A 23,731-nucleotide genomic window follows, 5' to 3' on the forward strand; every position below is an offset into this window, starting at 1 on the left:
CAATGCCACATTTAGATGAACTACAAATTATGGAGAAACCATTTTTCCAAATGAACTCTTTTTCATTCATAACGGAAGAGATCAAATTGAACACTGTTATCGTTGAAGGAGGTCACATGTGAGGAGTACCTGCAAAAACCATGTACGAATCAAAATTCACTGGTTTGAAAAGTATTCAGCTCCTTCGGCCAGTACTTGGTGGAAGCACCTTTTTCAGCAATGACTGCTATGAGTCTTTTTGAGTGGATCTCTACCAGCTTCACACAGTGAGATGGTGAAATCTTTGTCCATTGTTCACATGAACGTTCCTCTAGTTCTGCCAAGTTTGATGGAGATCATCGATGGACTGCAATCTTCAAGTCTCGCCATAAATGTTCAATTTGGTTCAAGTCAGGAGTTTGAGTGGGCCAATCAAGAACATTTATTTTCTTCTTATTCGGCCACTCCAGTGTGGCTTTGACTTTGTGCTTCAGATCATTGTCCCAGTTTCAGATTCATAGCTGACTCAAGAGCAGGTTTTCATCAAGGATTCTCCTGTACTCTGCACCTTCCATTGTCTCTTCTATCCTGACAAGCTTGTCAGTCCCTACTGATGAAAAGCATAACATGAAGTCCCCCACCATGCTTGGCAGTAGGGATTGTGTTGATTGGGTGGCGTGCAGTGTTAGGCTTGCACAAGTAATGCTTTGAATTTAGACCAAAAAATTCAATTTTTGTCTCGTCTGACCACAACGTTTCTCCAAATGCCTGCAGTATCATTAAGATGCATTTTCGCAAACTTCAAATGAGCTTTTCGATGCGTCTTGTTCCAGATCAAAAATACATACCACATAATTGGAAATGTTAAGTTTGAATTGTGGTAAAAGGTAACTGAAATGAAATAAATTTGAACTGTGTAAAAAACAAAGGCACTCGTGCTGTGTCCTAGCAGCCTTCGACCCACTCATGCTGTGGGGCTGGGCACTAAGGAGTGTAAAGTTCAGGAATGTCAGAGTTACTGATAAGAAGTGGCTGGACAAATCACTTGGTAAAAGGCTGCACAGTATTTATGGTATGTCGGGGCACACCAGTCCCATCACAGGGGCGAAACCACACCGAGCGGGCCTGCTCCCACCCTCTCTGTCTCTGTCCCGAGTTGGGGGGAGTGAGGGGTGGGGGAGGGGGAGATGGAAATGAGGAAAGGGGTACAAAAAAAAACGCACAAATCCACGATGTAATGGGAGGGGAGATCAAGTGTGGGAAGCAAGGAGAATGACAACCATGAGCACGGAGCTACAACAAGCACACATTGGCAGACGTCATGACACCACAGGGAAACGGCCACAGAAAGAGGACGATAGAGAGAGAGAGAAAGAGAGAAAGAGAAAGAGTCACAAAATAACCCGCAGAGTCCCCAGAGAGGTCAGAATCTCACGGCTGTGTGGTGTGAATAAGAACACCCGTTGCAGCAGGTGAGTGATGTTCGCCTGCCCACTTGCTTCATGCTCATTGAGAAATGCCTTCAGCAAAGATGCCTCATCACATTTGTTCTCACCCTTAGCCTCTTCATCTTCACATGACCTGTCATCCCATGATGATAAAGATGATGATGAAGAAGGATCTGAAAACGGTACACAACAAATACTAATTTTACCTCCTTTGTCAATCACCTCTTTAACATCATATCAGCCAACTTTCACGAAATCAAATACTACATTCACCAATTTTAATTGTACAACTCAAATGCATCCCTATGGAGACCTTCGGGTGGATTCAGAGGGATAAATTATAAATCGAATGAGGTAGATTTAACTGTACAGGTATTTAGTGAGGCCTCATCGAGAACAGTGTGTTCACTTTCAATCACTTCTGAGGAACGATATAGTTGCAATGTAGCAGATACAATGTCGAGCTACGAGATTAATTCCAGGTGAGCTCGACTGAGATACGATGAGCGGTTGAAGGAAACCGGACTTTATACATTAGAAACGAGGCGATTACAAGGGGATATGACTGAGATGTTTCAGATAATGAAGGGTGTGGACAAGATAGGTGCAGTGCAGTTCATCAACCGTGTGAAGTGTTCGGACCAGAGGCAATAGCTTGAGGGCAAAGAAGATGAGAGTTGGGACAGTTTTAAAGAAAGGAAGAATCTTTCAGTCGGAGAATGGTTAGAATGGTCTCTAAGGAAAAGTAGTAGCAGCAGAGAAGGTGGATAGGTTTAAATGGGTTCTGGATGGGTACCTAAATGCATTGGAGATATTGGGGTCTGGGGATATTGGATTGTGTGAATGTGTAACGATACTGGAGTTGGTTAGCGCAGGCATGATAGGTCGAATCGCCACCTCCTGTGCCAAAGATCCTTGTGTGCATTCATGTATGGGGATTTTTCTGAAAGAGGACTCCTGCAAGAACACTAAAATTGAGTTTAAACGCGAGTTTGGAACTTGCACAGTGCTCTGTAAGTCATGGATATTTACCTGGGGCAAAATGTTCAGAGAAAATGGCACGGTTGCAAATCCAAACAGTAAAAGTGCTGGAGGACCCAACACATTTGGGACGTCCTCACGATGTAAGGTCTCCTGAGAACATGGACCATGTTCGTGATTCAGTGGGCAGAGACCCAAAGAAATGTCATGGACGTCGGGGTCAACAGCTTGGAATTTCATGTGAATCAGTGAGAAGAACTCTCATCCACGACGTGAAACTGTATCCATACAGAATTCAGATTAAACAAACCGACTGAGGTCCGTGTGCAGAAAAGAGCCACAATGTGCCAAGGCTTGCAAACTAGAAGGCCGAACTGAAGAAAGGCCAAATTTGAAGAAAGGCCAAACTTCTTGACAATGTCTGGTTTTCTGACAAGGCCCATTTTCTTCTTGATGGGCCTGTCAACTTCAAGAACCACGCACACTGGGGATCGACAACCCCAATCTAATGCTCGAGTGACGTCTCCGCTCAGAAAAATTCACTGCCTGGGTCGCAATCGGTAAACATGGAATCTTCATCCCTTTCTGGTTTCAGGATGACACAGGCAAGGTATTGACTGTCAATACGAAACATTACATCCAAGTTCTTCGGAGGTTTTGGAAGGCCTTGGGCAGTTCCATGGGTTGTTTTGAGAGATGAACAATTGTTTCAACAGGATGGAGCCACTCCCCACACTGCAAATGATTCACTGAACTGGTTCAACATGCAATTTGGTGGCAGTCTTCAGTTGAACACTTGCTGATGAATGGGCCCCACACTCACAAGATCTGTCACCACCTGATTTATATATTTGGGGCTATCTGAAGGAGAACATGTCTACAGAGGAAGAATACAATCCATTGAAGAACTCATAGCAACAATTGTGTTGATAAAATTCCTTTAATTCCGTCAGTGGAATGTATCAGTGATCAACCATTTCGCCCGTCAAATCCAAGAGTGCTTGCAGCGCCATGGCAAACACTTGGAGCGATTCAAAGAAACAGAGTCGGTCGTGGAATATTCAAGGTAATGTGTGCCAAAAATTGTGCCATTTGAGTGATAAATATGGATTCTATATTAAATTATATGGGTTCTGGAGTCAACCTCTGTACAACTCCAACATGTCCCGATGGAAACCAATCTTACCAATCTGATTTGCACAAGTCAAACACGTTCTTCCGGAGACCATTCTTACCAATTTCAATTATATAACTCAAACACATCCCAATGGAGACCATTCTTAAGGCCCAGTCACACCTTGACGTTTTCGCCAGCTTATGCCGATTTTTGGAAAATTTGTGTAAAACGCTGGTAAACGTCGAATACGTTATGGGTAAGTTTTGGAAACATTGAGAGCATGCTGAAAACACTGCCATACGTCGTAGTACGCTGGCTTTAAACGTTGTACTTTTCGGTTGTCCTCAAATTTTCCATGCTTGAAATTTTAAGACTTATGCCAGCATATGACTCACATGTTCCGCATAACGCTGGCCATAAGTTGTAGCCACGTTACACGATCGTTGACACACGTTACTTGTAAGTTACTCATAAGTCGAAACACGTCGAGGTAATGTTTAGCATACCTGAAACTTATTTCTAACCTATGAGTAACGTGTTGTAGGCATGTTACGCGATCGTTGACACACGTCGACACACGTTACTTTTAAGTTACTCATAAGTCGAAACACGTCAAGGTAATGGTTAGCGTCAGTGTTTCAGACTCCCCGTTTTTTTTTTCTTCTTCTTCGGTATGACAGTGATGTTGACACTTCGATTTCTAGTGGGGTTATAATATAATTAAAAGGCTGCTGCTCAACGATTTAAATCATAACCGCACTAGAAATCGAAGTGTCAACATCACCGTCATAGCGAAGAAAAAAAAATACCCCCGAGCGGGAGTGCCGGTCATCTCTGCCAGAGGTCGAAAATCACTCTGTGCCAGACTGGAATGGGGGCAGTTCATAAAGTACGTACGCTCTACTTCCGGGTTTCAAAACCACCACCCCCCCCTGTATCCAGGCTAGTGACCACCCACCCACCCCCCTCATACATCGCTAATCTCTTGCAAAGCCAGCAGTTCCTTATGAACCGACGTTTGTAAGCCATGACAATGCAGTCCCTAGCGGTGTAATTTACCTTTTTCTTTAATATCACAGCACGTCATTTATGAAAATAAAAGTACAAATTGACATTCAAAACAATGTTAATGTCATAAATGAAAGTAAGTGTGCATATAAACTTGTATCCCATTGTTTTAGTTAAATCTGACTAAAGCTTCAAAAGTAATATTTGTCTCGGAGAGTCCCGGTTCTTAAATTTTTTAATACAATTTATTTTTGTATTTACGTACTTTATGAACGGCCTATACGGGGAATCAGAACGAAGTTTGAAGGGCTATAAAATCGGAACGAGAGCAAATTTCAAAAAAATGGCTCGTGTTGTTCTCGATAATAGTCCGTAGTATCTGAATCACTAATAACATTTGATCTCTCTTGATAAATGAGGGAGGAGATACGATTTGAAATCGACGCTTTTCGCAACTTTGACAGCCTCATGACGTTGACCTCGACATTGGACGAGCTTGAACGTTATATCGTTGTGCATGTCTCATAGACCTCTATCCGTTCCACTATTGGTTATTTGTCTCCACTCGGTTTGATTGTGGACGGACGGACGTACGTACGGACGGATGGGCGGACAGACTTCGAGACTGGGGTTATTAGGTCATCTCTACTGACATGATTGAGATGACCTAAAAAACCAGGGAGTCTGGAACACTGACGCTAACCATTACCTTGAGTGTTTCGACTTATGAGTACCTTACAAGTAACTTTTGGCGACGTGTGCCAATGATCGCATATCGTCCGTACAACTTATTCCCATCGCATGCGGAACGTGTGTCATACGTCAAGTAAGTCGTAAAATGTTTAACACGTTTATAATTACAAGACGTACTCCACTTACTGCGACGTATGATAGCGTACTTTAGTGTTCTAGTCAAGTATACCAAACTTACCCATACCGTACTTGACGTGCGCCAGCGTTTTAGACGCATTTTTCAGAGGTCGGCATACGCTGGCAAGATCGCCAAGGTGTGACTGCGATGTTGACACTTCCATTTCTCAGCGGTTACGATTTGAATCGTTGTGCGGCAGCCTTTTAATAGGCTACGCCACGTGATCGTCGGCGATACGTGCAGCGCGCTATGCATAACTTAAGACTATTGTTGGGCATAGGTTGTGAACGCCGACAACAGGCTAAGCATTCGTTGGTATATGTTATCTATAAGACAACGAAACGTTCTGTGTCCGTTACTAATATGTTATGCATACGACCAACTCGTTATGAATACGTCCGAATCTTTAAAAAAAAAAGATCAAAAGTTCAACGTAAGCCAGCGTTTTACATACATTTTAATACGTTGCCATTGCTGGCTAAAACGTCAAGGTGTGACCGGGCCTTTACCAATTTGAATTACTCGTGGGCCCGTTGGTCCGATGGACAAAATTTCCATTGGTCTTCACAGCCTTGTTGCATACCTGCCTGCTGTACTGCTTGAGCATTAGTGTTAATTAATATATGCTTTGTTGTAATGTTGTCATTGTTTTTGTGATATATTTTGTGAATAGAATGAATGCCATGCCATGATAGGTGGACATATTAAGCTGTTTTATATACCTTAACAAGGTGTACGTTTAAAACATGGGAATTCTCACAGATTTTTTTTTGTAGTATAGTCAAGTCTTTAAGGGTCTACAGGATCTACAGTCTTTGGGGACTTTTTGGTCCTTGGGGACTTTTGGGGCCTCGGAGACTTTCAGGGTCTTTGGGTTCTTCAGGGTATTTTGGGGTGTTCAGTGACTTTTGGGTCTTCACAGTTCGAAGGGGTCTCAGCCGTCTAAAGGGTCAAAAGGTACATTCCAATGGTGCGTAATGAATAGACTACAATAGTGCGTAATTAACGTAGCACAATGGGCAAAATTAGTTGTGCCAAAAGGCAGAGAAAAGTGATGATGTTGGGCAGAAAAAAATTGAGCTGTTTCGATAGGTTGGCAAGAGGTGAAAATGAGGCATCTGTGGGTCGCCATTATGGGATCAATGATATTGTTGTGGTTACCAAATTCGCAAACCACCATTCAGGTCCCTTAGGTGAGATATCTCGGTAAGTATATGTGTAGTTAGGCCCAAACCCGTTGTCTAGTGGGAATACATGTCATTTATGCGTGCTGCGACTCTTCAGGATAGCCGTTTTTCTTTTACTATCTTTATTTTGGACCAACCGCCATGATTACCACCGCCAACCGCGTCTCAACAGTCATCACAACATCAACCACCCACCACAACGCTGCTTCACCACAACAGCCACGACCTTTCCCGTCACACCTCGCAACCGTCGCATCGCCACCGTTCTTGCGCCGCTTGTGGGTACCGGTATTGGACTCGTGCAGGGCGCGCGCCGAACAGCGTGTACAAAACCACGCATTTTCCGCTCCAAAAACGGATCAAAAACGACACACGCCCACTTTTGTTCCGTCCAATCGGTGAGCGAGGGGCGATTTGGCCCCGCCTCCAGGGCGTTGGAGGGCGGTCGCTATATGCAAATTCATGGATCAAAATGCATTCACGCCCACTTTTTCTCGGGCCAATGGGGAGCGAGGTGAAACGTCGAAGGCAGGGGGTCAAAGGCGAAGCCACGGGGCTTATATAAGCGGCTGCGTTCGTCAGAAAAGTGTCGTCGTCGTGTGCGTTGGGGTTGTGTGTGCATTGGAAGGAGTTCGCAGGAGGAAGAGTTCGGAGTTGGTGTCGGAGCGAAGAGGACGGAGCTGTGGAGAGGCGGCGGCGGCGAGGGCAGACGAGGGGGTGCTTGCGTCGGTGCCGGGAGCTGCACACCAGGGAGGCCGACTGTGCGACCTGGTCGAGGTGGAGACGCTCGTCGCAGGACCCGAGACAGAGTAAAAATCCTCCTTTCCCCGAGCATCAGCAACCCCCTCCTGTTTCCCCCCGCGCTGAGATAGTGCGACCAAGGGGGCCCCCTTCCCACCCCCTACCAGACACGGTCCGCGAGGCCCGCGGAGTTGCGGCACCATCGCCGCTTCGCGCCTCATCATCAGACGGGTAGGCCCGACCCGGTCTCGGCCTCAGGCCCGCCTCATCCTTGAGGGTGTTCTTTTCTTTTGCTTTGGGAATATGTGTTGTCGGCGCCGTCTGTGAAGTAGAATTGTATAAGTGTTGCCGTGTGCTCGGTAGTCGGATAGCTCTGCATTGTGTCTTCTCTTTTACATTTGCTTTTTGTGTAAAATTGCATTGTGTTTCTTCTTCTTTTCCATGTGCTTTTGGTGGAATTGTATATGTGTGCTTCCCGTGTGCCGCGAAATAAATGTGCTTTATGTTGAACTGTTTCCCACTTCGCTTCATCATTTCTCTCATTGAATCCTCATCTTGCTTCACGTAAAGGGTTGGGAGTGGGCTGAATACGCCCGATAATTAATCGAACCGTCGAGGCCGACGATAACACCGCTCGGTTATCCCGATAGTACGGAACGGGTCGCTTAAGTGGCCCGTGTCCGAAGTCGACCTGCGGCGAGGTGCGATCGCCCGGTCTACCCTCCGTGTGGGTACTTAGGTAGGTCGAATTTGGCGAGCAACCTTATCCCACGCGGGGGCCGATTGGCTCGATCGCGGTGAGACCGAAAGGTCCACCCGTGACTGGTTCCCGGCGTTAGTCCGAGAGGGTCACGACTGGAATGTCCGTCCGGTGGGCGACGTGCCGCGATTCGAGTTACGTGGCCGTCAGCACGCCGGCGGGCGCGAATCCGTAACACTGGTGTCAGGTCGTGCGATACAAACCCATCGCCCTCCTCACGGCACTGGTAACGGAGAACGGGAAAACGGGCTCTCCTGTCTCCGGCTAAATTCACGGGAATCGGTCCAGGGGTGAGAGAAGCGACCCCCGATTCCCTCCAAATTACGAGCGAGCTAAATTAACCCTTTAAGAGAAGCAAGATGGCGTCTCAAGGCGAGCGGGAGCCGGGGGTATTAGAAATGGATGTAGAATGTGTAGGGTCCATGGTCCAGGATGAAATCCCCGTGCAGGAAATGTTGGTTGTACAGGAAAACGAACTCGCCCAACTGAACCCAGAGCCCGAAATGGGTGCGGCAGCGGCCGCGGTGTATGACACCTCCCCTCCCCCTTTCCACCAAAACCCTTCCCCAACCCCTGCCGAAACAGCTCACCCAAGCGCACCCGACATGGCCCAGCTATTCGCCATGCTGGCGGCAATGACAGCGAGGATGGATGCGAATACACAAAAGCTGGATGCGAATACACAACAAATAATCGAAAACATGGATGCAAACACAACTGAATTTATAAACGAAATAAAAAGCATGAACGAAAAGATCGATGCGAGTACACAGCAAATGAAGGAAGAAACGAAAAAGCTGCGGGGTGAGACGCAGAACATGGGCCGATGCCTGCAGGCGGGCATGAAGGCCGTGACCAGGGAGATAGGAATGGCGACTCCACGTGTGGGAGCGAACGAGCTGGAAGGGGGTGCAACGGCTGACAGGCCCGCGGCGGAGGCGGGTGAAAAAATAATTCGGGGGGCGTGTTGGGCGAGGGTCGTGACGATGACCGAAAGGGAAAAAATAAATTGGGAGACCAAAACGTGTGAGACGAGGTGACGACAACGGAAATAATAGTTGAGACAAGGGAGGTAAAGGGTGAAGAGTTGGCAGAGACACGGGAGATAGGAACGATAGAGGGAAGACTGCACGATGAAGACGGGGTAAGTGACGCACACACACACACGGAGGTAGTGGAGGACAATGGGGGTGAGCTGGCGGACTGGGTAGAGACCCAGTGCGAGCACCTGGATGGCCTCCTCCAGGAACGAGGGGAGGGAGTATGCCCCCTTGAGGTGAGTCACGACCAGGTGAGTTCGGTCGTGCTTTGCGAGGTTGAGGGGACGAGTGCTGTGGACAGGTGCACGGAGAGCTTGGGGGGTATAGAGGCCCCGGAGACCCTTGTGGGGACACGAATCCCCAGTGTGGTTGTCCCTGTGTGTGTGGGGCAAGGTGTGAGTGCGTCCCCGTGTGTGGAAGCGACCCCGTGTGTGAGTGGTGTGGTGGCGATGGTGCCGGGGTACGTGCTTCCCAGCACGCCATGTGTGGATGAGGCACCGTGTGTGGAAGAGGCCGTGTGTGTGGATGAAACGGCCAGTATGAGTGAGGCACCGCGGGTGAGTGCCCCCGCGTGTGTGAGTGAGGCACGGAGTGTGGATGAGGCACCGCGGGTGAGTGCCCCTGCGTGTGTAAGTAGTATGGTTTGTGTGAGTAGTGAGGCACGCGTCAGTGAACGGCCGAGTGCAACGGAGACCGTGTGTGTGAGAGAGCGGTATGTGAGGGAGATGTCGGTTGGCATGCGGGAGCACGCAGCCGCGTCTCCCGGTGTGAATGTAATGGAATGGAGTGTGAGCGTCGTAACACGCAGGTGTGCGTGGGTCGAATGGCGACGACGACGACATGTGAGGAAAGAAAGCCGGGTAGCGGCTGTAGTTGTTTCGGGGACCGTGCCGGGTTCACCCAGCAGTGAGCACGCGGTCCGTGCTGTGCAACGCACGAGACCACCACGTGCTCGCTTGCGAGAGTGAAGTCCCGGTCCGGAAACGCACGCGGTGGATTTGCCGATCCCGCGGATGGACAAAGTTTAGGCAGGACTACGGATTTGGACCGGACGGGTTCTCCACGCGATCGTGTGTGTTAAGCTCCAACGGGCAAAGCACATGTGTTCGCGTGGGGAACCCCTCGAGACGTGGGGCTTGTGTTTTTTTTATGCGCACGGTGACGTCATGGCTGCACGCGGGGTTGGAATCCGGCAGGAGGGGTATCTCTGCCGGATGGTACCGTCCAAGGAGGGACGAGGAACACGTGCAGCTGCATGACGTCACGGGCAGGTGCAAAGTGCGCGAGTTGCCGCGCTGGTGATGCGCATGGGAAAAAAAAGAAAAAAGGGAAAAGCAAGCCTCACTTTCGGGTGCACAGGATTCCTGGGCAAGGGGTGGAAGACCCCCTTACCTGGGCACAGGATGGAAACTAGTTAGGGGGAAGGGTTAGCTTAGTTAGACCGACTTCATGGGGCAGGGGTAAGTCCTCATGGAGTCCGTGGAATGGATTAGTTAGAGGGATTGTAGCGAGATTTAGGTTGGGAAAGTTATTTTAGAGATTTGGAGACATGGACAGACTTGTGAATGTGTAGAGGGGACGTAGCTTAGCTACGTAGTGTTAAAAGGAACGTGCTGTAGTTTAAGGGACGACGTGGGAGCACGAGTTAGTTAGGGGAGGTAGTTAGGAGGATGGCAGAGTTCAGCGGTGAGTGTGTTGAAGAGTTGGTGAGTTGTGAGGTGAGTACTTGTTGAGTGAGTGAGGCCAGCGGGTCTGTGTGTATGGAGCGAATGGGGAATGCATGGTGCGATGAGTGATTGGGGGGAGGAGTGACTCCCGCCCAAGGGACCCCGGGGTCAGTGTAGACTGAGTTAGCTGGGTTAGTCAAATTGAAAAATGGAGGTCGTTTTGTTGTTGGTGGGAGTGTAGGCTCGAAACCCGTTTGGAGGGGTGCAGGAGCCCTGTTGACGGGCTTGGGAGCGTGGCTGCGAAAGGTGAGTATCGCTGAGTGGGTACCCCGGGCACCAGGCTAGTCGGCCGCGGTAGGCCATGGGCCCATGGGGGGCCGGGATAGAGTAGTGGGCACGGGTGCGCCTGCTTGGTGCGGGGGCCCGGGGCGCCATTAGCCGCGTGGGCAGTGTTGTGGGCAAGGGTGACCCTCGGAAAGGGGCCCGGGAAGCCAGCCTGCCACGTGTGCGTTTCAGGGTAGGTGCCATGGTGGGCACTCCCCGGTGTTAGGGAGCTGGTAGGCTCGGAGGCAGTGTAGTGCCCGGGGGTGCCATAGCGGGAGATTCGGCAGAGGGTCGTGCCTGCCAAAGGGAGCCACGTGTCCCAGCCATGAGACCGTGTGAGGGCACGGAGAGAAAATTGGGGGGCGAGGCCCGAAATTGTAAGGACACCAACACAGGCGACGGGAATCTGGGTTGTTAGAACCAATAGTTTAAGCGAGAGGCGCTTGTTGAAAGCCCCGGGGTAGTTTAACAGTTAAATGGTTAGGGTAGATTAGGAGATGTACCCCTCCGCACCATCCATCCCCTCGCTCTCGTTGTGGGCCGCTGGACCCACTTTGGGTTAGATCGCCGAACTCTGGGGAGGCCATTCTGAGGCTTCGTTGGGCCTCGACACAGGACGCTAGCTCTCCCTTATTCCCCTCCGGGAAGGGAACGTAGGGGTTGGGAGTAGGCTAGGTGACAGGATAGGTTAGCCGAACAAGGACGATAAAGGGGGTTCGGGGACGATTTATAGTGGGGAAGTAAAAAAAAATAAAAAAAAAAAATTTAAGTTGGGGCTAAATTGGGGTTTGACAAATTAAGGGAGTGGGTATGTACAGTGACAGGCAAAGGCGATAGGTGGGAGGGAGACAGGTAGGTAGGTCCGAGCCCGCCTTCCAAGTGGCCAGCACCACCGCACTCCCTCCACCAACCTCCACTGAACGGCAAAGGCTGGCCAGCTTCATCTGCTGGCTGTGTTACTGCAAGGCCTGTGCCGGCCCACTTCATCTGCCGGCTGGCTGTTTTTCTTCAAGGCCTGTGCCGGCCCACTTCATCGGCAGCTGTTGTGTGCTGCAAGGCCTGTGCCGGCTGGATCGTCTGCAGCTGCTGTACTTCAAGGCCTGTGCCGGCCAGTTCATCTGCCGGCTGTGTTTGCCTGCAGCGGCCTTCTTCTGCGGGCTGTGTTTGCCTGCTGCCTTTGCCATGCCATGCCCACTGCCCACGTTCACCAGCCCCGTTCAATTTTGCTTTGCCCCCCCCTGTTCATTTCCATGTGCGCCAGGATCCGCAAGGCAACAGTTTGCAAGCTGCGAGAACTGCCCTGTTGGCAGCTACAACACGGGCCTGCAGTGGCGGCCCGTGCACCATGTTGTGTTCATCCATCCATTCGTTGTGCTCATTGCGTGTGCCACTTGAGCTGGCACGGAGACTGCGTTTGTGCAGCCCATGCACCGTTGTGGTTCACTGCGTTCAGTTCAAAAAGGAAGGCCTTGGACTGCGTGTGAGCAGCCAGCCACGTTCCCTGTCACCTGCATTGTTTTGAGCCAGAGACTGCATGCGAGCAGCCTGGCTCCCTGTTAACTGCTTTCTTTTTGCAGAGCTCATTGATCCTGGGCCATGGTTTAGTGTAAAATTTGTAAGTTAAGGTTAAGATGTACTGTAAATATGAGTGCGCCCCCGGCATGTCTGTCCTCGCGCCGGCAATTTTATTTAAGTCGTCCGTGTGAGTGAGTTTGTTTAGGTAGTTACGCAGCCCTCAGGTTATTTATTTTGGGGACACGAATACCATGAATGTCGCACTCAGGGATCCGTAGGTAAAATGTACTCGGGGAAAACTACACATGATGGCACACGAAAATTTGACGACTCGAGACGAGTCTGTAAAAAGGGGAGGGGGTAGTGTTGTGCTTACCAAATTCGCAAACCACCATTCAGGTCCCTTAGGTGAGATATCTCGGTAAGTATATGTGTAGTTAGGCCCAAACCCGTTGTCTAGTGGGAATACATGTCATTTATGCGTGCTGCGACTCTTCAGGATAGCCGTTTTTCTTTTACTATCTTTATTTTGGACCAACCGCCATGATTACCACCGCCAACCGCGTCTCAACAGTCGTCACAACATCAACCACCCACCACAACGCTGCTTCACCACAACAGCCACGACCTTTCCCGTCACACCTCGCAACCGTCGCATCGCCACCGTTCTTGCGCCGCTTGTGGGTACCGGTATTGGACTCGTGCAGGGCGCGCGCCGAACAGCGTGTACAAAACCACGGATTTTCCGCTCCAAAAACGGATCAAAAATGACACACGCCCACTTTTGTTCCGTCCAATCGGTGAGCGAGGGGCGATTTGGCCCCGCCTCCAGGGCGTTGGAGGGCGGTCGCTATATGCAAATTCATGGATCAAAATGCATTCACGCCCACTTTTTCTCGGGCCAATGGGGAGCGAGGTGAAAGGTCGAAGGCAGGGGGTCAAAGGCGAAGCCACTGGGCTTATATAAGCGGCTGCGTTCGTCAGAAAAGTGTCGTCGTCGTGTGCGTTGGGGTTGTGTGTGCGTTGGAAGGAGTTCGCAGGAGGAAGAGTTCGGAGTTGGAGTCGGAGCGAAGAGGACGGAGCTGTGGAGAGGCGGCGGCGGCGAGGGCAGACGAGGGGGTGCTCGCGTCGGTGCCGGGAGCTGCACACCAGGGAGGCCGACGGCGCGACCTGGTCGAGGTGGAGACGCTTGTCGCGGGACCCGAGACAGAGTAAAAATCCTCCTTTCCCCGAGCATCAGCAACCCCCTCCTGTTTCCCACCGCGCTGAGATAGTGCGACCAAGGGGGCCCCCTTGCCACCCCCTACCAGACACGGTCCGCGAGGCCCGCGGAGTTGGGGCACCATCGCCGCTTCGCGCCTCATCATCAGACGGGTAGGCCCGACCCGGTCTCGGCCTCAGGCCCGCCTCATCCTCGAGGGTGTTCTTTTCTTTTGCTTTGGGAATATGTGTTGTCGGCGCCGTCTGTGAAGTAGAATTGTATAAGTGTTGCCGTGTGTTCGGTAGTCGGATAGCTCTGCATTGTCTTCTCTTTTACATTTGCTTTTTGTGTAAAATTGCATTGTGTTTCTTCTTCTTTTCCATGTGCTTTTGGTGGAATTGTATATGTGTGCTTCCCGTGTGCCGCGAAATAAATGTGCTTTATGTTGAACTGTTTCCCGCTTCGCTTCGTCATTTCTCTCATTGAATCCTCATCTTGCTTCACGTAAAGGGTTGGTAGTGGGCTGAATACGCCCGATAATTAATCGAACCGTCGAGGCCGACGATAACACCGCTCGGTTATCCCGATAGTACGGAACGGGTCGCTTAAGTGGCCCGTGTCCGAAGTCGACCTGCGGCGAGGTGCGATCGCCCGGTCTACCCTCCGTGTGGGTACTTAGGTAGGTCGAATTTGGCGAGCAACCCTATCCCACGCGGGGGCCGATTGGCTCGATCGCGGTGAGACCGAAAGGTCCACCCGTGACTGGTTCCCGGCGTTAGTCCGAGAGGGTCACGACTGGATTGTCCGTCCGGTGGGCGACGTGCCGCGATTCGAGTTACGTGGCCGTCAGCACGCCGGCGGGCGCGAATCCGTAACAATATGTAATAAATCAATAAATAAATAAAACAGGTCGGATCTGAATCCGGACTTGAACCAAAATCGACTCGGCTCGTTCTCGTCACCGAACCAACTCCAGTTTAGCCCCCACGTCTCAATGGTGAAGATTCACTTTAAAATTATCGGATCTTCACCAAAATCGAACCAATTCTTCCTCGCCACACACCCAATCTGTCCGCCAAGTTTCGTCCGAATCGTTCAACAACACCTCGAGATATCATGCTCACAGGTAAGCAGATGGGGGTGAAAACATGACCTCCGTCCACCTTCAGTGGCGGAGGTGACGACGGGCTTGGGAGGGAGAGGGGGTGGATATTATGGGGGAAATTGTACCTGAAACTTTGAGGAAGGGGTAAAGGATTCCTGTACCTGATTAGAGGTGTGTTTCGGGAGGTATTCCTGTAACTGGTAGGGTGAGAGGTAAGGGACATGCATTTGTACCTCGAAGGGGAGGGGGGGGGGGGTTGAGAGGTGTGTTTAGGGAGGTGTGTCCTGTTATGTACCTGCTTCAGAGGTGTGTTTAGGGAGGTGTGTCCTGTACCTGCTTCAGAGGTGTGTTTAGGGAGGTGTGTCGTGTACCTGGTTAGAGGTGTGTTTAGGGAGGAATTTTTGCAACTGGTTGGGTGAGGGGTAAGGGACATGCCTCTGTACCTCGAAGGGGAGGGGGGGGCAGGGAGGTGTGTGCTGTACCTGGTTGAGAGGTGTGTTTAGGGAGGTGTGTCCTGTACCTGGATAGAGGTGTGTTTAGGGAGGTGTGTTTAGGGAGGTGTGTCCTGTACCTGGATAGAGGTGTGTTTAGGGAGGTGTGTCCTGTACCTGGATAGAGGTGTGTTTAGGGAGGTGTGTTTAGGGAGATGTGTCCTGTACCTGGATAGAGGTGTGTTTAGGGAGGTGTGTTTAGGGAGGTGTGTCCTGTACCTCGATAGAGGTGTGTTTCGGGAGGTGTGTCCTGTACCTGGATAGAGGTGTGTTTAGGGAGGGGTGTCCTGTACCTGGATAGAGGTGTGTTTAGCGAGGTGTGTCCTGTACCTGGATAGAGGTGTGTTTAGGGAGGTTTGTCCTGTACCTAGATAGAGGTGTGTTTAGGGAGGTGTGTCCTGTACCTGGTTGAGAGGTGTGTTTAGGGAGCTGGGTCCTGTACCTGGATAGAGGTGTGTTTAGGGAGGTGTGTCCTGTACCTAGATAGAGGTGTGTTTAGGGAGGTGTGTCCTGTACCTGGTTGAGAGGTGTGTTTAGGGAGCTGGGTCCTGTACCTGGTTGAGAGGTGTGTTTTGGGAGGTGTGTCCTGTACCTGGTCGAGAGGTGTGTTTAGGGAGGTAGGTCCTGTACCTGGTTGAGAGGTGTGTTTAGGGAGGTGGGTCCTGTACCTGGTTGAGAGGTGTGTTTTGGGAGGTGTGTCCTGTACCTGGTCGAGAGGTGTGTTTAGGGAGGTGGGTCCTGTACCTGGTTGAGAGGTGTGTTTAGGGAGGTGGGTCCTGTACCTGGCTGAGAGGTGTGTTTAGGGAGGTGTGTCCTGTACCTGGTCGAGAGTTGTGTTTAGGGAGGTGGGTCCTGTACCTGGTTGAGAGGTGTGTTTAGGGAGGTGGGTCCTGTAACTGGTTGAGAGGTGCGTTTTGCGAGGTGTGTCCTGTACCTGGTCGAGAGGTGTGTTTAGGGAGGTGTGTCCTGTACCTGGTTGAGAGGTGTGTTTAGGGAGGTGGGTCCTGTACCTGGATAGAGGTGTGTTTAGGGAGGTGTGTCCTGTACCTAGATAGAGGTGTGTTTATGGAGGTGGGTCCTGTACCTGGTTGAGAGGTGTGTTTAGGGAGGTGGGTCCTGTACCTGGTTGAGAGGTGTGTTTTGGGAGGTGTGTCCTGTACCTGGTCGAGAGGTGTGTTTAGGGAGGTGGGTCCTGTACCTGGTTGAGAGGTGTGTTTAGGGAGGTGGGTCCTGTACCTGGTTGAGAGGTGTGTTTAGGGAGGTGGGTCCTGTACCTGGTTGAGAGGTGTGTTTTGGGAGGTGTGTCCTGTACCTGGTCGAGAGGTGTGTTTAGGGAGGTGTGTTTAGGGAGGTGTGTCCTGTACCTGGTTGAGAGGTGTGTTTAGGGAGGTGGGTCCTGTACCTGGTTGAGAGGTGTGTTTTGGGAGGTGTGTCCTGTACCTGGTTGAGAGGTGTGTTTAGGGAGGTGTGTCCTGTACCTGGTTGAGAGGTGTGTTTAGGGAGGTGTGTCCTGTACCTGGTCGAGAGGTGTGTTTAGGGAGGTGTGTCCTGTACCTGGTTGAGGTGTGTTTAGGGAGGTGTGTCCTGTACCTGGTTGAGAGGTGTGTTTAGGGAGGTGTGTCCTGTACCTGGTCGAGAGGTGTGTTTAGGGAGGTGTGTCCTGTACCTGGTCGAGAGGTGTGTTTAGGGAGGTGTGTCCTGTACCTGGATAAAGGTGTGAGGAGGATAAGATCATTGTACCTGGGAGTGAAGGTAAGGCCGCGATCGAAGTCCGGACTGTTGAACGCTGCAGGAAACGGAAATCCTGAGCCTGTCCGAGTGAGGGGAAAAGCCCCGCAAAGGGGTTTTCGTTCAAGTTGTTGTTTTCGGCGTCTGTCATGCCCCTCCTGCACAGAAACAGGAAAAAAACCCATTAAAACCGTCAAATACAAGTCACAACCCGTGCGAACCGTTTCATGGCGTCGATAAACACATTGGCATTGCTGATGAAAGGCCGATTCCGCGCTGTGTCGGTTCGCAAAGCCAAAGGTATCTTATTTAAATATAGCGAAGGGAAAGTAACACCGTCTATCTACTGTCCGGTAACGAGGCCACAGTGCTGAGGAAACTTGACGACACCTTCACGACAAAATCCCTGCAGCCTCCTCAGATCACTCGAACGACTTCCGCCTGCTCCTCGTCCGCGCCAACACCGACACCGACACCGGAAGTGTTCCAAAACGACACCGGAAGTGTTCCAAAACGAAACCGGAAGTGTTCCAATGAGCAAGTCCACCGTTATTTACAAAGAAAAACGATCAATTAGCCAAGCTGTGTTCGAACTGCGTTGAAGAATTCTCTCGCGTGTCCTGAAGCCCCATTGATGCACTGTAAATAAAAGTTCAAATGCTGCAGAGTAGCAAACAGCGACTCCAAATACACCGCACCAAACCACTTTTGCCAATGGTGGGAGGTGAATGAACAACGACGAAAGAATCGTTTTTTACACGATGAAAAAACGTTGCTGAAAGACGTGGATGAAACCGTTATTTTATACACGTGATATAAAGAACATAGTTACGTTGGAAGGATAATTTGAGACTCGTAACTCGACATTCTGTGAATAACAAGCTTGTTTTTTTTTTGCATTAAATTGCTAATTAAGCACACGGATCCACAGTCGTTTTCGCAATTTATCCCGAACCTTTCACTTTACACCACGAAAACGAGAAGAAGAAGAAGAACAAGAAGAGGAAGAGGAAGAAGAGGAGGAAGTAGAGGAAGAAGAAGAGGAGGAGGAGAAGGAGGAGAAAGAAAAGGAAGAGTAAGAGGAAGAAGAAGAGGAAGTAGCGGAAGAAGAGGAGGAAGTAGTGGAAGAAGAGGAGGAGGAGGAAAAGGGAAGAGGGAGAAGAGGAAAAGTAGGAGGAAGAAGAAGAAGAAGAGGAAAAAGAAGAAGAGGAAGCAGAATAAGAAGAAGAGAGAGAGGAAAGGTTGAGCAAGAAGAAGAAGAAGTAGTAGTAGTAGTAGTAGTAGTAGAAGTAGAAGAAGTAGAAGAAGTAGAAGAGGATGAGGATGAGGATGAGGATGAGGAAGAAGAAGAAGAAGAAGATGAGGATGAGGATGAATAAGAAGAAGAATATGAAGAAGAAGTCGGGGAAGGGGAAGACGAAGACGAAGATGCTGAGGCCGCAGGGCACGGTTTTGAGAGTTGAGGGTGTCTCGGCAGTTCCTGGCATTCTCTATCCTGTCCTACTTGGACTGAGGCTGAAGGTCCTCAAAAAATAAGACTCCAATGAACGAGAGCAACATAAAGACCAAAACTGACGGTCAGAATAAAGTATTAATAACATCGTTGGGACTTCAGACCGAGAAGAAAGATCAACCATGTCAAACTGAGAGAGTAATCACCGACGTGGACATGAAAATCCCCCAAATGGGGTTCATGGGCCTGGAGATCACCGACGGAGGAACCTGCGCAGCCCAAGCACAAAGGGGATCCGAGGAAATCGATATCATCCATCATCACTTCAGACATTAAATCCTTCCTCTTCTCCAATGGCCTCATTTCTGATCATCAATTTGGTTTCAGACCAGGTCATTCTACCCTGGATATGCAGCTACTGCTCTCCCAACAATGGATGGAGGTACTCGGTGTTAGACATGAAATCAGAGCCATATCCCTGGACATATCACGTGCTTTCGATGTGGTTTGGCACTTGCCCTGCTCACCAAACTCTCTTCCCATGGTATCCAAGGCCATCTCCACTCATGGCTCGCAGACTTCCTCTCCTGTCGCAGTCACCGTGTGGCCCTAAATGGAGTTCTCTCACCCCCTCTTCAGGCTGGAGTTCCTCAAGGTAGCGTTCTGGGCCCTGTTCTTTTTCTGGTTTTCATCAATGATCTCTCCGACTCTCTGGAAAATCCTCTATATCTCTTTGCTGATGACTCCACCCTCTGCCGTACCATTGGACAAATCTCACATTCTCACTATGTCTCTCCGAAAGGACCATCTGGAACCCCCCCCCCCCCCCATTTACTTTCTCAACAATCCTCTTGAAGAAGAATCCTCACTGTGCTCTTGGGAACTTTCAACACTCTATAAATTGTTTTATACCCTTCCCCACATCTATGCCTCCTCACCATTCTATCTCGGAGTTCTCCAAACAGTTCCTTGTACTTCATGATAGAGTTTCTGCACGGACATGCACTGTCAACTGTGGGACATTATATAGAAAGGTGGGTTTCTTTCGAAATCACGTCCAATCAAGTGAATTGGCCATGGGTGGACTCCACTCAAGTTTAAGAGACATCTCAAGGATGACCAAAGGAAATTGGATGCACCTGAGGTCAATTTGGAGTCACAGCAAAGGGGTTGAATACTTATTGACCCAAGACATTTCAGATTTTCATTTTTCATTAATTTGTAAAAATTCTAAAATCATGTTTTCAATTTGTCATGATGGGGGTGTTTTGTGTACAATGGTGACAAAAATGTAAATGTAATCCATTTTAAATTCAGGCTGTAACACAACGAAATGTGAAAAAGTCAAGGGGTGTGAAGGCACTGAAGATGGGCTCTGCGGTTATTGTTATAACAATTAATAAAATGTAATTACTGCTCTGCTAATTAAAACTAACTAGTGCGTGCCCGTACGTGCGTGGCCGGACGTGCAAAAAGATAAAACATTATAAAAAAATCAAACTTTCAAAGCGCGTACCAGAAACAACAAACACACAGGCCGTTCCTTTGCTCTCGCGTGCCCATACGTGCATGGTCGTACGTGCAAAAGAAAAAGAAAAAAACGTTCAACCCGCGTGCTAGAAACAACAACCACACAGGCCGTTCCTTCGCTCTTGAGTGCCCGTACGTGCGTGCCTGTACGTGCGTGGCCGTACGTGCAAAAAAAAAGAAAAAAAAGGAGGAATTGTGACGTCATATATGATGTCATAGCACGGTGTCCTGTCATTGGTTGGTAAATAAATGGCCGTAACTTGGGAACCACTTGTCCGATTAATATCAAACCTTGAAAAGGCACATCCACAGGGCCCCAGCTATATACTTGGCAAGTTTCAATGAGATCGGACCAGTGGTTGTCAAGAAACAGCGGTCGCAGACACACACACACACACACACACACACACACACACACACACACACACACACACACACACACACACACACACACACACACACACACATGCACAGATTGCTGGAATTATAGAAAGATAATAATTACGGCTAATTACAACAAATAATCATGCAATGTCCGCAATTACAATCAATGGATTGTTTGTTCACCAACATTATATGTGATGACATCTGATGGCCCGTTATTCACCATCACAATACCTCCACATTCTCTTGTATAATATTTGTGTGAGGAGAGAGAGAAAATAAAAGACTCTGCTTTTCTTTTCTACATTCATTACTTCTGTTTTATTTTCAAGTCCTTCTTGTTTTATTCTTCTCCCCTGAGTGAATTATGGCCAAGTCTTTTGTGTAAGATTGAATAAGAAGAATATGTGTTATGCTTAAATCTGCTCTTACGTGCCTTTTTGCTTTCTTGCTTATGAATACTTGCTTTTAAATGATTGCTTGCTTGTGTGTTTGAAATAAATAATTGTTTGTTGTTATTTCCAATCTGTCTCGGTTGTCTTTTCCTTTATTGGTCCGATGCAGTGCACAAGTATAGTTAGACAAGAAGTTGTACCCTTCGTGATTTGTTTTGTTAGCCAGCACACACTCACTGTACCGCTCGGCAGTAATCCGAGTGTGTGCTGAGGGCACGAGACCCTAATTATCCAGCCGTCTACAGCTAAGGTATCACGTGAAGTTGTGTAACCGTGCCCAGATTGGCAATGCCAATCGGAGTTCGGGGTTGCCTGGCAACCTGCCAGTGCGCAGAGTTATCTGTGCCTGGCGGCCTTCGGACCAGATGATCGGCAGGGACTCGAGTGCTTGCCCTCGTCACAAGCCTCGGACCGTGGGTCCGTGCGTATACATACTGTATGATATCATGTGATTTCCGAGCCCTTTGCCGTATTAACATGTTTTCTAAATTACCGAGCCAAGTATTTTTTCACCCGTCACACAAAGTTGCGAAGAAAGATTAATGTTTGTGAACATCTCCTTAAAAACATCTATATAAATGCTTTTTGGTGAAAGCTACTTTATGATTTTGGGTTGTATACAGTTTGTACTGCAGTCGGTAATCACACGGACTCCAACCTGCCGATAGTTGGTAATCACACGGACTCCAACCTGCCGATAGTCGTTAATCACACGGACTCCAACCTGCCAATAGTCGGTAATCACATGGACTCCAACCTGCCGATAGTCGGTAACACACCGACTCCAACCTGCCAATAGTCGTTAATCACACGGACTCCAACCTGCCAATAGTCGCTAATCACACCGACTCCAACCTGCCGATAGTCGCTAATCACACTGACTTCAACCTGCCGATAGTCGTTAATCACACTGACTCCAACCTGCCGATAGTTGCTAATCACACTGACCCCAAACGGCCGATAGTCGCTAATCACACTGACTCCAACCTGCCGATAGTCGCTAATCACACTGACTCCAACCTGCCGATAGTCGCTAATCACACTGACTCCAAGCTGCCGATAGTCGCTAATCACACTGACTTCAAACGGCCGATAGTCGCTAATCACACTGACTCCAACCTGCCGATAGTCGCTAATCACACTGAGTCCAACCTGGCGATAGTCGCTAATCACACCGACTCCAACCTGCCGATTCCTGAATAATTGCCGAAATCGGCCAAGCACTAATGTGTGTGTGTGTGTGTGTGTGTGTGTGTGTGTGTGTGTGTGTGTGTGTGTGTGTGTGTGTGTGTGTGTGTGTGTGTGTGTGTGTTTCAGGATGTGGAATGCAGTCCTCCCAGGGTGGGCTCAAAGTCTTCTTCTTCTTTCAGCTGCTCCCGTTAGGGGTCGCCACAGCGGATCATCCGTATGATCCGCATAGTGATTTGGCACATGTTTTACGCCGGATGCCCTTCCTGACGCAACCCTGGTCGCCTCTTACGACACAGGGATATGGTACACCTATTTTAACCGGGGTATACACCGGCCCAGTACACTGGTACTTATTTCGCCGACCTCGGAAGGATGACAGGCTGAGTCAACCCCCTGGTGTATTAATTCAGTGGCCCAACGGGGCTTGAACTCAGGACCTTTTGGATCCCAAGCCGCTGCCCTAACCACTGCGCCAACACCAGGATCCAGGGTGGGCTCAAAGTATCCACCTTCATTTCAGTAAGGGGTCACGATTCATGGACCAAGCTGTGAAGTTTTCTGTTCTCAAAGTTTTGTGCTGTTCAAGATCGTCACTGAGCCCAGGACAGATTCCAACTGTAGTTTGTTTGTTGTAATATTCCCAGGGATGTTTTTAATATCTCTGTGAGGTTCTTCGTCATCATTCCTGTAGCTCCAACTCTCACTGGTATAACTTTGACATTCTTCAGTTTCCAGGATCTTCTCATTTCATTCTTGAGGTCTTGGTATTTTGTCATTTTCTTGATTTCTGCATCGTTTAGTCCAAAATCACTGGTATTAACACCTCAACTCTCTCTCTCTCTCTCTCTCTCTCTCTCTCTCTCTCTCTCTCTCTCTCTCTCTCTCTCTCTCTCTCTCTCTCTCTCTCTCTCTCTCTCTCTCTCTCTCTGTCTCTGTCTCTGTCTCTCTGTCTCTCTCTCTCTCTCTCTCTCTCTCTCTCTCTCTCTCTCTCTCTCTCTCTCTCTCTCTCTCTCTCTCTCTCTTTCTCTTTCTCTTTCTCTTTCTCTCTTTCTCTCTTTCTCTCTTTCTCTCTTTCTCTCTTTCTCTCTTTCTCTCTTTCTCTCTTTCTCTCTTTCTCTCTCTGTGTCTCTCCCTCTCCCTCTCTCCCCCTCACAGTGTATAGCAATGTTTGATGAGGTGTCGCTCTTCCCACCTCCTCTCTCCCTTCTTCATCCTCCCTACACCTGCCTCCTCTCAGCGACGGGTTGTATTTGCTCGTAACAAAATTCTTCAGAATTTCTTCTCCAATGGCTTGATTTCCAATCATCAATTTGGTTTCAGACCAGGTCACTCTACCCTGGATATGCTGCTTCTGCTCTCCCATCAATGGATGGAGGTCCTCAATGCCAGACAGGAAATCCGAGCCGTATCCCTGGACATATCACGTGCTTTTGACACAGTCTGGCACCCTGCCCTACTCACCAAACTCTCTTCCCATGGTATTCAAGGCCATCTCCACTCATGGCTCGCAGACTTCCTCTCCTGTCGCAGTCAACGTGTGGCCCTAAATGGAGTT

The 23,731-nt window shown here is 49.3% G+C and overlaps 1 protein-coding gene across 6 annotated transcripts in view; it reads right to left on the reverse strand.

Annotated features, from left to right (window-relative positions):
• Positions 1-17,694, reverse strand: part of UBE4A (ubiquitination factor E4A) — a 66,452-nt gene extending 48,758 nt beyond the window's left edge. For 3 of the 6 annotated variants that reach the window (XM_085859157.1, XM_085859158.1, XM_085859153.1), the window contains exons 1-3: positions 17,554-17,694; positions 17,176-17,321; positions 1,415-1,600 (exon numbers count right to left, since the gene is read on the reverse strand). In XM_085859157.1, the coding sequence (XP_085715283.1) occupies positions 1,415-1,600; positions 17,176-17,314 (325 nt within the window). In that variant the 5' untranslated portion in view covers positions 17,315-17,321; positions 17,554-17,694. Of the gene's footprint in view, positions 1-1,414; positions 1,601-17,175; positions 17,322-17,497 lie in introns of all 6 variants that reach the window. The other 3 variants (XM_085859154.1, XM_085859155.1, XM_085859156.1) reach the window with 3 other exon arrangements.
• Positions 17,695-23,731: the final 6,037 nt, after the last annotated feature.

Source organism: Eptatretus burgeri, chromosome 16 (assembly GCF_056783735.1).
Source record: "Eptatretus burgeri isolate ZD-2024b chromosome 16, Ebu_testis_v1, whole genome shotgun sequence".
Classification (NCBI taxonomy): Eukaryota; Metazoa; Chordata; class Myxini; order Myxiniformes; family Myxinidae; genus Eptatretus; species Eptatretus burgeri.